Source organism: Rosa rugosa, chromosome 5 (assembly GCF_958449725.1).
Source record: "Rosa rugosa chromosome 5, drRosRugo1.1, whole genome shotgun sequence".
Taxonomy (NCBI): domain Eukaryota; kingdom Viridiplantae; phylum Streptophyta; class Magnoliopsida; order Rosales; family Rosaceae; genus Rosa; species Rosa rugosa.
Genome location: NC_084824.1, coordinates 25,239,161 through 25,253,364, shown reverse-complemented (window position 1 = coordinate 25,253,364; position 14,204 = coordinate 25,239,161). Strand labels below are relative to the sequence as shown.

Sequence of the window (14,204 nt, the reverse complement as noted above, 5' to 3'; positions counted from 1 at the left end):
AATAACCTCGTTAAATGCATAATATAATAATTTTTTTTTTTTTTTAAGATCATGCGAATATATAAATGAATAATTATTAAAAAAATCTATTAAAAATTACACATAATAAATAATAAAGAATTTTAATACTTTCTATTTTCTACGTTGGTGCTGTTTCCAATTCAAAATGAGAGTAAGTACTCGACCAAGTATAACCATATAACTCATGCATTATGAATCCCAGTACTACTAGGATGAAAATCTCATCACAACTAGAATGAGAATCCCATTACTACTAGAACAATAATCCCATTACCACTAGAACGAGAATTCCATTTCTACTAGAACAAATAAATCATTGTTTCATTCAGAGACTAATAATTCTATTATAAATATCAACCTTCACTTCTCCAAAATCTCATTCACTCAATACTCAATATCTTTCTCTTGTCTTCAGTCGCATATATTTTCTTTTCATTCTCTAGTCAAAGATGGTGCACGTGGATGCTAGGTTCGTGGTCGGTGTGGTTGGAAATATCATCTCTGGCGGGCTTTTTCTCTCTCCAATACCTACATTCATACAAATATGGAGAAAAAAAGATGTGGAAGCTTTCGATCCAAAACCTTACCTTGCAACAGTGTTGAACTGTTTGTTATGGTGTTACTATGGATTGCCATTTATTAATCCAAACAGCATTTTAGTTGTCACCATTAATGGAATTGGGCTACTTATAGAGCTTATATATCTGGGCATATTCTTCTATTATGCTTCAGCAAAAGGACGAAAGAGGGTTGCTACATACTTTGTATGTGAACTGGTTTTCTTTGGGGCTGTTGTGGCTGCAACTATGTTGGCAATACCCGAGCATAAGATGAAGATGAATCGACATTTGAGGGCTGTTGTAGTTGGTATTATCTGTGACTTTTTCAATGTCCTCATGTATAGCTCTCCTCTATTCATCTTGAGAGATGTCTATAAAACAAAGAGTGTGCAATACATGCCATTCTCACTCTCGGTTGCTAACTTTCTGAATGGTTGTTGCTGGACTTCCTATGCTCTTATTGGAAAAGTGGACTACTTTATTTTGGTTAGCAATGGTCTCGGTGCAATCGCTGGAGTAATTCAATTGATAGTTTATGCAATATACTACAAACCTACACCAAAAAATGAAGACCCCGCTGACAAGGCTACTAATGAAGTGCAACTCGCAACTATTGTCTAATTATCATATATCCATGTATTAATAATTGCTCAATTTTTTTGGCCGTTAGTTTAGTTTTCATGTTTAACAAGTAATATTTAGTTTTTTTTATTAAAAAAAAATTTCTATTGTTTCAATTTTGCTATTTGTTAAAACATGCTTCTATACTCCTTATATCTAAAACGAATTAAACTTCATCCTTAAGTTTTGCAACGCATGCAACATGTATAAATCGCAATAAATTCTCAATACCACAGTTTCACCATGTATAATTTTGCCTTGATATATATGTCCTTTTATAGAGGTACCTTTCCACCACTTGATTACAGGTGTCCATCTTTTTTTTTTCTTTATAAATAAAAAAAGGGTAAGAAAAAGAAAAAAGAAACCCTTTTTTTATTTTTATTTTTGTCTAAGAAACCTTTTTCTTAACCCAAGTCTTTACAAAGTATTAATCATCACCCAAAATTCATATATTGTAACCAAAAAAAAAAAAAAGGAGACCCAAATTCATACATAAAATATTACCCTTTCTTAGTTCTCTGTGAGACCCACTTTAAGCAACTTCCCTATCCCTCTCATCTCATATCTGTTTCATTTCAGAACCAAAAGCATCTCTATCTCCAAAAGCAAAAACTAATTATACACGATGATGACCCAAAGAAGGCACAAAAGCCTAGTCGGAAAAAAAAAAAAAAAAAAAAAAAAAAAAAAAAAAGGCACAAAAGCAAAAGAAAATGAGCGAAACCACATTAACAAAAAACCCAAAAAACAACCAAAAAGAAAAAGAGCAAAGAAGATTCTTGATGTCATTTCTGTTGTTTGTTACAAATCACAAATTTCTCTTTATACCACATCCAATGGCTGAGATCTACATCCTTTCCAGTAGTCCCCACCACACATTATTACAACCCCCCATCCCAGATCTACACCTTGTGTCCCTTCCTATATAAAAAAAAAAATAACACTTTCTTGAAGATCCTTTCTGCTTCTTACACTTATCTTCTTCTTCTTCTTCTTCTTCTTCTTCTATAAAATTTATATCTATATGATACATCAAGAACAGCTATGATTCAATACACCAAGGACCACACAACAATAACTTAGGATTTTTCCCCAAAAAAAAGAAGAAAAAAGCAGGATTGGATTTTTTTTTTTTTAAATTTCAGCAAAAAGAAAAAATTTAAGGGAGGAAGAATTAAAAGGGGGGCCATGTGATCAGTGATGATTGATGATCCAATCAAGCGGATTCCTCGGGCTGCTGACTCATCATCTTCTTATAATTATTGTCGCTTTCCTTTTTTACCCTCGACTCGATCCCGTAATAACTCACGTACCACTTTACGAACTTCCTCAGCCCGGAGGCCAGGTCCGTCGTCGGCTTGTACCCGAAGTCGTGCAGCGCCAAGCTCACATTCGCATGCGTGTACGGCACGTCACCGTTTCTCGGCATCTTGATCACGTGTTTCCTCGCTTTGGTACTCAACAGCCCTTCCAGTATCGACACCAGTCTGCCGACGGGGACCGGCGACGTGTTCCCCAGGTTGTAGATTCTCAGCTGGGCCGGGCCTTTCTTCTTGCCGCCGCTGCCGGTGCTCTTCCCGGCGGTGTCGAGGGCGCCGAGGCAGCCCTTGACTATGTCGTCAATGTAGGTGAAGTCACGCGCCACCTCTTTGTCGTCGACGGTTTTGTACACGTCGATGCTCTTGCCTTGGAGTATGTCCTTGGTGAAGAAGAAGTAGGCCATGTCGGGTCTGCCCCATGGCCCGTAGACGGTGAAGAATCTCAGCCCGGTGAGGGAGAGGCCGTAAATATGGTTGTAAGTGTGGGCTATTTCTTCGCCGGCTTTTTTAGTGGCGGCGTAGAGACTGGCGGGCTGGTCGGTTCTGTGGAGCTCGGAAAATGGGTTCTCGGTGTTGAGGCCGTAGACGGAGCTTGACGAGGCCCAGACAATCGACGGCTGAGGATTAGCAGCTTTGGAAATTTCGAGGAGATTGACGAACCCGGCAATGTTGGACGCGACGTAGGACTGGGGGTTCTGCATGGCGTAGCGTACACCCGCCTGCGCCGCCAAGTGGAGCACGTGGGTGAACGGAACGACGTCGAAGAGCTTCGTCAGCATCGGGCCGTCGTTCAAGTCGGCCTCGACGATGAAAATCTCGTGCTTCTTCAGCATGGCCTGCCTGGCCCGCTTCAACGACGGGTCGTAGTAGGAGTTGAAGTTGTCGAGCCCCAGGACGCCGTCGCCGCGCTTCTTGAGCGCGAGGGAGCAGTGGGACCCGATGAACCCGGCGGCGCCGGTGACGAGCACCGACATGCCGTTGGGGCGCTTGGGGGTGGAGGAGTGGCGGACCTGCTTCTCCCAGGCGGTGCCGCCGACTCCCCCGCCGTAGAAGGCGGAGGAGAGGAAGTTGGTGTTGTGGAGGTGGTGGGCCCCGTTGTGGTCGGAAGAGAGGGGAGGGTAGTTGAGGGTGAAGAAGAAGATGAGGACGAGGGCGACGAGGAGGGTGGCGCGGAAGAGGAGCTTGGAGGAGGCGTTGAGCAGCTTGGTGCTGTTCACGCGGCGGAGGTAGCTGTTGTACCGCTCCAGCTTTATGGTCTTGCTAGTGTCCGGTGGAGAAGCCATTAGTACCATAACGACACAGATCACACAATTGTTTGTGTCAACCAACTATTAGTGTTGCAGAGCTCTAGAAATGGAAAAAAAGGACAAAAGGGGAAGAAGAGGAAGAAGAAGAAGAGTGACAAAAGGGAGAGCTGGATTTGAGAAAAATTTGAGCCCTGAAAATGTGAGGAGTCTGGAAAGATGAATATAAAGGGAGAGGGGTTGGTGTTGGTTGGCGACCACTTTCTTTTTCTTTCATAATTACTCGCTAACAGATAGAAAGCGGCCTCTGTAAATTGGACCCGATTATTCACCCTTCTAATTACTCTTTATTACAGGATTGCCACTTCAAAAATGCCAGCTTCGCTTGCCATGTGACCCACACGGTGACACGCCTTCCCGGTTTGAACATGTAGGAAATGTTAATTAACAGACTAATTAAATAATGGTTTCTATGACTTAAGGGAATAATTACTATAACTAGTTAATTAATTAATTACCTGACGTGGTTTTGTTGCCATTATTTCGTAAGTAAATTCTTATATGCAAATTTGACTGTCCATGTTTCCGCCAACAGGGAAAGATATAAAAGAACAAGAAAAAAGTTTTATGTGATCTTTGTTTTGTGTTCGTTAGTGTGTGACCGTTTGTTGCCGACGGAGACTAAAGCAACCTTAATTCTATATATTATCACACAATGGAATTTGATGTAAGGGTATGGTCATTAATGCTGCTATCTCTGAATGGAACAATGCTCAGTTGAAATCTGATTTGAACAGAACTTATTGTCTTAAGCTTCTGAACTGGATGAAACCTCCTCATGGAACCTATAAATTAAACATTGATGGCAGTAGAAATGGACATTCTGGAAAAATTGGTGCTGGAGGGGTTATCAGATGTTCTAATGGATTATGGCTCAAGGGATTCCAGATAAACTTGGGCATAGGTGAAGTTTTAGACGCTGAATCCTGGGGCCTATACTATGGTCTCCAACAAGCTCTTGAAGCTCACATTACTCATGTTGAAGTAGAAACGGATTCTGCAATCCTGGCAAAGTTGATCTCTCATATTGATGTCGCTCTTCATCCCATGGGCTCTCTTATTTATTGCTGCAAAAATTTGATCAGAAACTTCATTTGCTTCTCCCTAAAGCACGTTTATAGAGAAAGTAATATGGTTGCAGACTGCCTTGCTAAGGAGAGCATCAATCATGATTATGGGATAATTGAGTTTGATAGCCCTCCCACTCATGCCTCTTCTGCTTACCTTGATGACCTTGATGGTATAACCCGGCAAAGAAGAATCTCTGCCAGGCATGATGATAGGCCAAGCTAGTTAGCCTTCTTTTCTGTTTCTTTGTTTCTGGGTCTTTTGACCCCTTACTTACCAAAAAAAAAAAAAAATATTAGAGCTCATTCCATGATGTAATTTTGAATTGTTTACTATGTGGATCATGTTTAGAAATTTCGCAGAGTATAAAAAAACTACTTTATCGTATATACTTTATGTTTTTATTGGCGCAGATAAAATTATATATTGTTACGTTAGAGATATTGTCAGGAAGAATCTCTGCAACTGTGGTAACTAATTAAAGAATCGAGGACAGTAGAGTTAGATTTATAAAGAAACAGAAGCAAGTAATCACAACAAGAAGGAAAACTCATATATAACTAGAAAGTCGGGGGAACTCTTTCGCAATAGCAAGATTGTGTGCGTGTTGGCATTGGAAACTTCTCAATTTTTCATTGAAATTGCAAGGAATGACATCGTTTTCAACTATTTAAGTTAAAGTTGGAATAAAGATAAATAAAAGAATATACGCCAAAAAAGAAGTTATCCGTACCGCCGTATGTGTACTAGATAATCACAATTCTATTCCATAACATAATCCACATTCATTCAGAAACATTTCGTCAAACAACTTGCGTACAAGATTATACTGATATATAGGAAGAAAATGCAACATTTACTGGTGTCGGTTTATCTCATTGTCACGATATTGTCTTTCTAACACTACTAGCAAATATCATAAACGCCAATCTTTATCTACTTAACCACTATCAGTTACATATATATTTTAATGATTTACACTTCTTATCAATGAATAAAAAAATGCAAAGAACTTAAAGTAAAAATTTAACATCACACAATTTACATTACGAGATGAACTCCAAAATGTCAGAAAACATTTTAGAAGGAGTGACTATTCTCTACCCCATTCCATCTTCCTCCGATTCATTGTCGACCTCATTCAAGTTTAGCGTTGCATGTAAGTTCGATATTTACCATACAAGTTGAAGCCAAGCTAGAGATAAAAATAAATCTGATCTTCGTCGGTGGCCTCAATTATAAATCAGGACCTTTTGAAATTGGTGAGCTGGAATATTATTCAAGTCTGTCAATTTAATATTATTAGGATATCAGCATATGCGACACTTGCCAGCATCTCAGTGCTCAAGTAACCATAAATAGGATTGGCCAAGTCTTTTTCTCCATTTTATTTGTTAATTATTTCTAAATACATGAAAGGGATACTATTTGTTTTCACTGTCAAAAAGTAATGGGTTCAAATTTTTAATATAATTGACCAAATTGACTCAATTTAATTTGTTTTCCATGGGAATCTTAGTCTCCTCATCCTTGATCAAAATCCAGGACGCACTGATTAGTTTCATGTGATGTCAAGATTAAGATGTCTCAACCATGAATGCACTGCTCATTGCAAAGTATAATGTTTTCAAATTTAATCTTATTTTCTAAATAGCTATTATCATGGAGATAATTATTAGTTCTCAGAATTAAGTTAGGCGATTATGAAAGAAAGACTGTGGTATTTGAAATTAGGTTATATTCCATTGTAAAAAAAAAAAAAAAAATTAAGTCGTCTTTGACTATGCCACTTCTGCGTCAATGTATTAAAGGAGGCAATATACATTAGTATTAGAGATCTATTAGTCCACACTGGAAAAAGAGAACAGTCATTTGAGTTTATAAACAATTACGGAACAACACATTAAGATCGAGCGTAGTGGAAAACTACATGGATGTTTGCACTTCGGGTGGCTAAATTGGGGAAGAATGTCAGCATGTCTTATACGTACTTGGGACTCGTCGATGCTAGCTTCCGCATAGCAACTGATATAAGAGCCTACACAACAGTTGAGATTGGTGTCTCTCTTACTATTGAAATCTGAACAGCTTGTGGTCGATCTCTTTTTGGATTAGAATATAGGTTTGGAATTTGGTTTTCTTGTGGTCAAGATCATGAGCTTTCGATCGAATTCAAATTGTATGTACGTGAGACGACATTCTAAATGGATCAAATCATACCAAGTTATTTGAGGATGTTGACATCGAGAAGGATGACATATGTTTCGGCAAATTCCTTTATATCCCACCAAAGATTGATCTCACCAAATCTTTGCGGCGATAGATTGTTTGCGTGGTCGATTTAATTCTTTTTGTTATGCTGATCTATCTTAATTTCATGCAAATGAATAAATTCAGATAAGGTAAAAACCCTTGATGTCCAATATGCATGACTTTTCTCTTGCTCTTCATACCCTAAAATAGCCGTCACCAGTTTCTAGCAGCCTCCCTTCATTTCTACTCATTTCACTTTCTTCTTCATCCGACCTCCACCTCCTCCAGAGCACTGGGCATTGCAGTAAACTGACCTAAAAAAGTCTAGCGAAAGTTCACAAATATAGAAACAAACATGTAAATATAACTTACTCTATAATTTTCCTTAGTTTATTTAATTTACAGATAAATCTATCAATCCATTTCAAAACTACAAAGTGACATTTATTAAGAATACAAGATCTTTAGTGACAACTGATAAAAAAGAAATGTTTGGAAAATATAGGCCAGAAAATTATTGCACCAAATGCTATCAAGTTTTAAGTTAGTGAACAAATACAAGTTAGTTTATCGGCCACCATATTTGCCTCTATATATTATGAGCAAAAGTTTGCGTTGTTGAGACTGGAAGTGAGAAATTTTGATGTAGTTGATAATAACTGAAACTCTCCATAAAATCTAAAATTTTTCATGATTTCAATCACGATCTTGAAAAGAAGATCTAAATCACCGTAAACATTAAGCCTTTGCAATCGAAGCATCTTTACCAATAACAAAGGAAACCAAAAACCAAGAGCTTCTACTTTATGAACTGAAGCAAAAACTGCAAAACCTATTGGAATAAAATAAAAAACAAAAAACCAGAGTATTATTGTCCAAAAAAAACACACACTATAATAATAGGTGATAAAAGTGAAGAAACAAGGAAATTTCCTTGTGTCACATGATACAGTTATGTGATGTCGTATTCATCATTAAACATCATTAGCACCAAAAAATAATTGTACGTCAATATGAAAAGAAAGATTCATAATTGTCAAATCACGCTTCTATTATGCATGTAATTAGTTACCATCTTAAAAGTAACACATGGTTTTCCTTAAACAGCGACTTCTAGACTAGCCTCTCAATTAATGACCATTTATTTTTTTGTCTTTTTTTTGGAACATAACCCACCAAAAAAAAGAAAAAACCAATGTGGTCAATTTGTAAATAACAAAGAAATTTAGGGTAAGTTGTAGAGAACTCCTGTGGAGACAAAACCAATCACACCTTACAGCTTTTGCCCATTAAAAGAGGAAGCAAAAAAACAACCAGCGATTAATGTCAGCTTTTAATAAAAAAGCAAAATATATAATTAAATGCATTGGATAATATCGACATTTAAAATTGCAAGGCTTATGATGCAAGGGTGGTTTCCTACCATAAAGACCCCACACGGCGTCGTTCTCGGTTAGACAGGACTTGCCGGGAGGGAAGATAATAAGGAAGGTTCGTAGGGCACCTCGGAGGGTCTCCGGCCCTATAAATTTGGGGTCGAGAAGTCGAGCCACTATGAATATCCTTGTGATAGTTTGACCATATACCTAACGAATTTGGCCCAATGAAACCAATTTGGTAATTCACAGTAAGTAGGCACCCCACGGCCAAGAAATGTACTTTGTAGGCCAGTAGGCCAAGTGAAATGGTTCACATGGATTTTGGATTAAATGCATATAATGAATGTGAAAGAGGAAGGTGTGATCTGATTCTGAGTACATTGGTGTGAAAGAAAGAACCCTAATTTCTATGCATAAATGTAGATGTGTGGGGGCATTTCAACGAAAGATAGGTCGACCAAGGGGGATGACTTAGTGTGTTGAAACTATGGTCGATCAATTGATATATTATATGATGTCAACAATAAATGATTTTGGTGTGTGCACCGACTTCCTTCTTTGGTATCAAACTATTTGCTCAAAACTATTTTCCTCAACGGCTTTCTTATATATGTACCATAAAGGTTATGATAAAAAATAATGAAACCCATGTGGCCACGTCAAGCAACCACCGTCGCCATATTACTCTTTCGCGAAAATTAGATAAAATTTCTATATTCTTTGATGAGCGGTATTACCGTCTTTACAACATACAAATGCAAAGAGTCTGACAATTTATTTTTAACATGGAGATCATTAATTACATTCATCGTTATTCAATAGCTAATAACATTGCCATTTTATGTCAAATGTACTTTCAAGTTTTGCAATGGTCCGACGTGTGCTTAGGTTACTACTCCAACCACATCACCACAATAACACAAACTCCATAGTCGTCGAGTTTAGGGATGAGGAGAGTAGAGCGAGTTGGGGATCAAAATATCATCCTCCTCAAAGTCATTCTCTAGCTCCATTCCCACCCTGATCTACGTTATTATATATTGGGGATTTCTCGTATCCGTACTCATTGAGGATTAAGTCTCTGTACCCGTTCCGAATTTCCGTTAACATATATTGCTAATTCACTTTAATAAAAATTATTATATAATATTTAAATTTTAAAAATATGAAATTACAATCTAAACGACATAACATATCAAAGAATTTTGACTTTTAAATATATTATTAGTGTTATGTTTAATCATTTATCAACATATTTAGAAACAAAGGTCATTGTTATTTATAGAATCTGCTAAAAAGTTTTAGTTAACATGTTGAAGAAAGTTTTGGGAGACATTATATCTCCTTTGCAGAGTGCCTTTGTGCCGGGTGTCATCTCTGACAACACTTTAGTGGCCAATGAAGTTGCGCATCAGATGCATATCAATAGAAGATCAGGTGATGAAACCTTTGCATTAAAATTGGACATTAGCAAAGCATATGATTGTTTGGAATGAGGTTTTTTGAAACTCATGCTTCTACAACTTGGTTTTGCTGCAACCTGGGTGGTCCTTATTATGTCTTGTTTAACCTTGTTTAACTACAGTCAGATATTCTTTCAACCTTAATGGTGAGCCTAGAGGTTATGTTATTCCTTCTCGTGGAATCCGACAAGGGATCCACTATCTCCCTACTTATTCATATTATGTGCAGAAGGCCTCTCCTCCTTGATCTCTTCTTTTGTGCAACAAAATTGGTTACAAGGAGTGCAATTAGCCCCCATAGCGCCAAAGTTCCATCATTTATTGTTTGCTGATGATTCATTTCTATTTGGAATGGCTACAATGGAAGAGTGTACGCAATATTTTGAACACTTATGAACTTGCTTCAAGTCAGCAGGTCAATTTAGCAAAAAGTAGTGTCACTTTTTCAAAGAATGTTAAGATGCAAGAGCAACATCAACTAGCTAATGCTTTGAGAGTTCAACGTGTGGATAAGCATGAGCAGTACTATCTCAGTCTACCTACTCATGTGGGTAGGTCGAAAACGGAGGCCTTTGATTATCTTAAAGAAAGACTGTCAAAGAAGGTTATTAGTTGGCGTGCAAAGCTATTAAGTGGAGGTGGAAAGGAGATTCTTATTAATGCAGTGGCACAGGCAGTTCCTATGTATGTTATGAATTGCTATTTGTTACCACATGGTTTTTTTTTTTTTCTGATCTGCACCAACTCTGTGCTCAATTTTGGTGGGGAGATTCTGATTCCAAAAAGAAAATCCATTGGCAATCTTGGGAATGATTATGTATTCCAAAAAATGAAGGTGGAATGGGTTTTAAGGATTTACACCTTTTCAACCTTGCTATGCTTGCTAAACAAGGTTGCTTCTCTTTTAGCTCGGTTGTACCAGGCCATCTACTACCCTAATGGCTCTTTTTGGGAGGCTGGGCTAGGGCAGTAGCCATCTTTCTCATGGAGGAGCATTCTGGAAGCCCGATCAGTTTTAGAAGTTGGTGCTCGTTGGATGGTGGGAACCGGAACTGAAATAAAAATTTGGGAGCATAGATGGCTCCCTGCAGACTGTTATGTTATAAGACCTTGGTCACATCTACCAGTACAAGGACTGAAATTTGTTTCTGAGCTTATCCATGAAGATTCTGCTACTTGGAATGTTGAGGTGGTTGATGCATTATTCTTACCACCGGAAGCATCTTTGATCAAAGCTATTCCCTTCAGTCAAAGTCGTCATCGAGATAAACTTGCTTGGTACCCTCATGAGAAAGGTATTTCCACTACCAATTCAGCTTACTTTGTTGCCAGGGATATTTCCTTGAACCAGGTTGTTCGCTGTCCTCCACCTGATGCTTTCCAACAATTGTGGAAGACTTTATGGAAGGCTAAAGTTCAAAAAAAACGTTGCTATTCGTATTTGGAGAGCATGCCAGGATATCTTGCCTACTAAAGCTCGTTTGTTAGCTAAAGGTTATGAAGGGGAATCAGACTGCCTTTTCTGTGATTGTCCTATGGAAACTGTCGGACATGTATTGGCAGATTGTCCGGTGGAAAGGGAGTTGCTAGGCTCGATGTCGCTGCAGCTGACTTGCCCGATCACTCCAATTTTTGTATTTAAAGAATGGATGCTAGAGTGTGCTTCTAAAGTTACTTTACCACAGTTTGAAAAGCTTCTGATGATGTTCTTGTGGGCATTGTGGCAAAATAGGAATGCAACGTTATGGGAAGACAAGTCTAAACTTCTAGCAGATATAGCTATCTCTACATTCGGATGGCTTGAGGAATATAAGCTAGTACTTGCATCTACAGTACTAGGGGTTCGTATTGTGCAGAGATGGATTTGTCCGGGTGAGAATACTTTGAAATGTAATATTGATGGAAGCTTTAAATATGAAACTATGAAAGGTGGAGCGGGCTGTGTGTTCAGAGACCATACTGGAGCATTTCAGGCTGCTCTTTCTCGGCCTATAGAAATAACGGTCTCAGCTTTCCATGTTGAGCTTATGGCGCTCAAGGCAGCTCTTCAGTTTGCAGTGTCATTACATCATGAACGAGTTCAGTTCGAGACTAATTGCCTGCAGCTCGTTCAGGCTATATAGAGTCAAGAGGAAGATGCTTCTATCTGTGGTAATGTGGTTGACGATGTTCGAGCAGTGTTTGCAAATTATCTTTTCTATTCTTTATTTCATATAAATTGTCGAGCAAATAGTGTAGCTCACACCGCTCAGATGTCTTTAGTTTTACAGTTGTCATATTCGTCCCTAGTGCCATGGATGCTGAGGTACTTGCTGTTATTGAGGCCATTCAGGTGGCTTGGGTTCGGCGTTGGACTCATATATGGCTTGAGACGGACTCAATGCTTGTGTTACATTATTTTCAAAACCCAGGTCTTATTCCTTGGAGACTTAGAACCCGATGGCATAATTGTTTGTTTCAAGCTCGTCAACTTACTTTTCATGTCTCACATATATATCGAGAAGGCAATAGTGTTGCAGATAAGCTAGCAAATTATGGAGCTTTGAATGCGGGATCTGTCTGGTGGGCTTCCCTTCCTTCGTTCATTAGTACTCAATTCAGTCATGATTTTAATTCACGTACTAGTTATCGATTCCTTTAGAGTTGTTTCTTTTTGTTTAAGCAATGGTGTAGCAGATTGTCTTGTGCACTTTGCTCGTTTTTTGTCTTTTGTTCATTGTATTGGTTCTTATGTTGCTCGGGGTTCAGGTTTTATGTCCCCCCCCCCGATGCAAAGTTTTATTTTAATAAATGGAACCGGGCGTGGGGCTGAGCCTCCCAGCTTGGCTGGGTTCCAAACCCTTTAAAAAAAAAAAAAAAAAAAAAAAACAGTTGTCATATTCGTGGCTTTGTATGCTCTTGGATTCATCGATAGTTCAATGAAACTTCTTATTAAAAAAAAAAAAAAAAGTCCATTTAAATATTATAAAAATCTTAAATATAATTAAATTATTTTTGTTGAAAAACCTAAAACTTATTATTGGGTGGGGATCAAGATGGGATCGTAATACCATCTCTCCTCATTCCTAATTTGAGAAAACGAATAGGGTGCGGCTATTTCTACCCTATCATTTTATTTGTTCACCCTACTTACTCATTACACCCTACATTTTAATTTCAATTATTAAATTTACTTATGTAACCCATTTCTATTTCCTAAAATATTCTTATATGACATATCCAATTAAAAGAGATTTTTTTTTAATTAAAATCTCACATTTAATTTATACCAATAAAAAAACTATAATATATTAAAGTTTCCTAACAAAATCATAATCTAATTTACTTCCATTTTAAATTTTTTTTTTTCTGCTTCAATGTTCATCTATTTCAATCTATGTCAAAATATTAGTTAGTTAACAACTATGAGCAATGAAGAAGATATTGAGATTTTTCTTGCGTGTTTTAAATTTTTACTTTCAGTGTTCACAAAAGGTATTGCAAAGATTTTGATGTAGTTAACACTAATGATTTTGTGAATTAAATAACGAATTCATGATGAAGAGGTAACAAAAAGACAAAAAAATAGTAATAAATGCAAATTTAGGTGGAGAAGATGAAGATTAATGTTATCTAATGAGAAATTAATTAATCTTTCTATTTAATTTATCGGTTATTTATTTATTTTTCCTTACAAATTTAGATTTTAGAAAATTAATGTACTTAGTAGTCATTTTACACTTGGGTAATATAGTCTTTCAATAATTCAAATATTTGTAGGGTGAACTAAGAAAATGGTAGGGTGGCAATAGATGCACCCAAACGAATATTGGGGGTTCCGTTCTTGTTACCCTGTTAGTCTTAAATTTATCCCTCATTAAGGTCAAATATCTGATTGATACCCTCCTCATTAGTCATCAATGATTCTAAAAATGACAAGATTAGTTGTTAATGATCCGAAAAATGACAAGATGAGAGAGTACTTACTAAACAAGATGTTGAAATTTGTTAAAATAGAAAGCAAAATGAAGTTGGCTCCTTGTTAGTCTTAAATTTATCCCTCATTAAGGTCAAATGTCAATGATTCGTAAAATGACAAGATTAGTTGTCAATGATCTGAAAAATGAGAAGATGAGAGAGCGAGCTCCCTAAGTGCCAGATTAGTCGTCAATGATCCGAAAAATGACAAGATGTGAGAGTACTTACTAAACAAGATGTTGAAATTAATTTGTTA

At 37.4% G+C, this 14,204-nt stretch overlaps 2 protein-coding genes across 2 annotated transcripts; one reads left to right on the top strand and one right to left on the bottom strand.

Annotated features, from left to right (window-relative positions):
• Window positions 1-270: 270 nt before the first annotated feature.
• LOC133708250 (bidirectional sugar transporter SWEET7b-like) lies at window positions 271-2,122 on the top strand. Its single transcript, XM_062133711.1, has one exon. It carries the CDS (start codon window positions 471-473, stop codon window positions 1,200-1,202), a length of 732 nt encoding a protein of 243 aa, XP_061989695.1. The 5' UTR covers window positions 271-470; the 3' UTR covers window positions 1,203-2,122.
• LOC133708249 (UDP-glucuronate 4-epimerase 6) lies at window positions 1,964-3,975 on the bottom strand. The gene has a single exon (XM_062133710.1). It carries the CDS (start codon window positions 3,814-3,816, stop codon window positions 2,422-2,424), a length of 1,395 nt encoding a protein of 464 aa, XP_061989694.1. The 5' UTR covers window positions 3,817-3,975; the 3' UTR covers window positions 1,964-2,421.
• Between the last annotated feature and the right edge of the window lie 10,229 nt (window positions 3,976-14,204).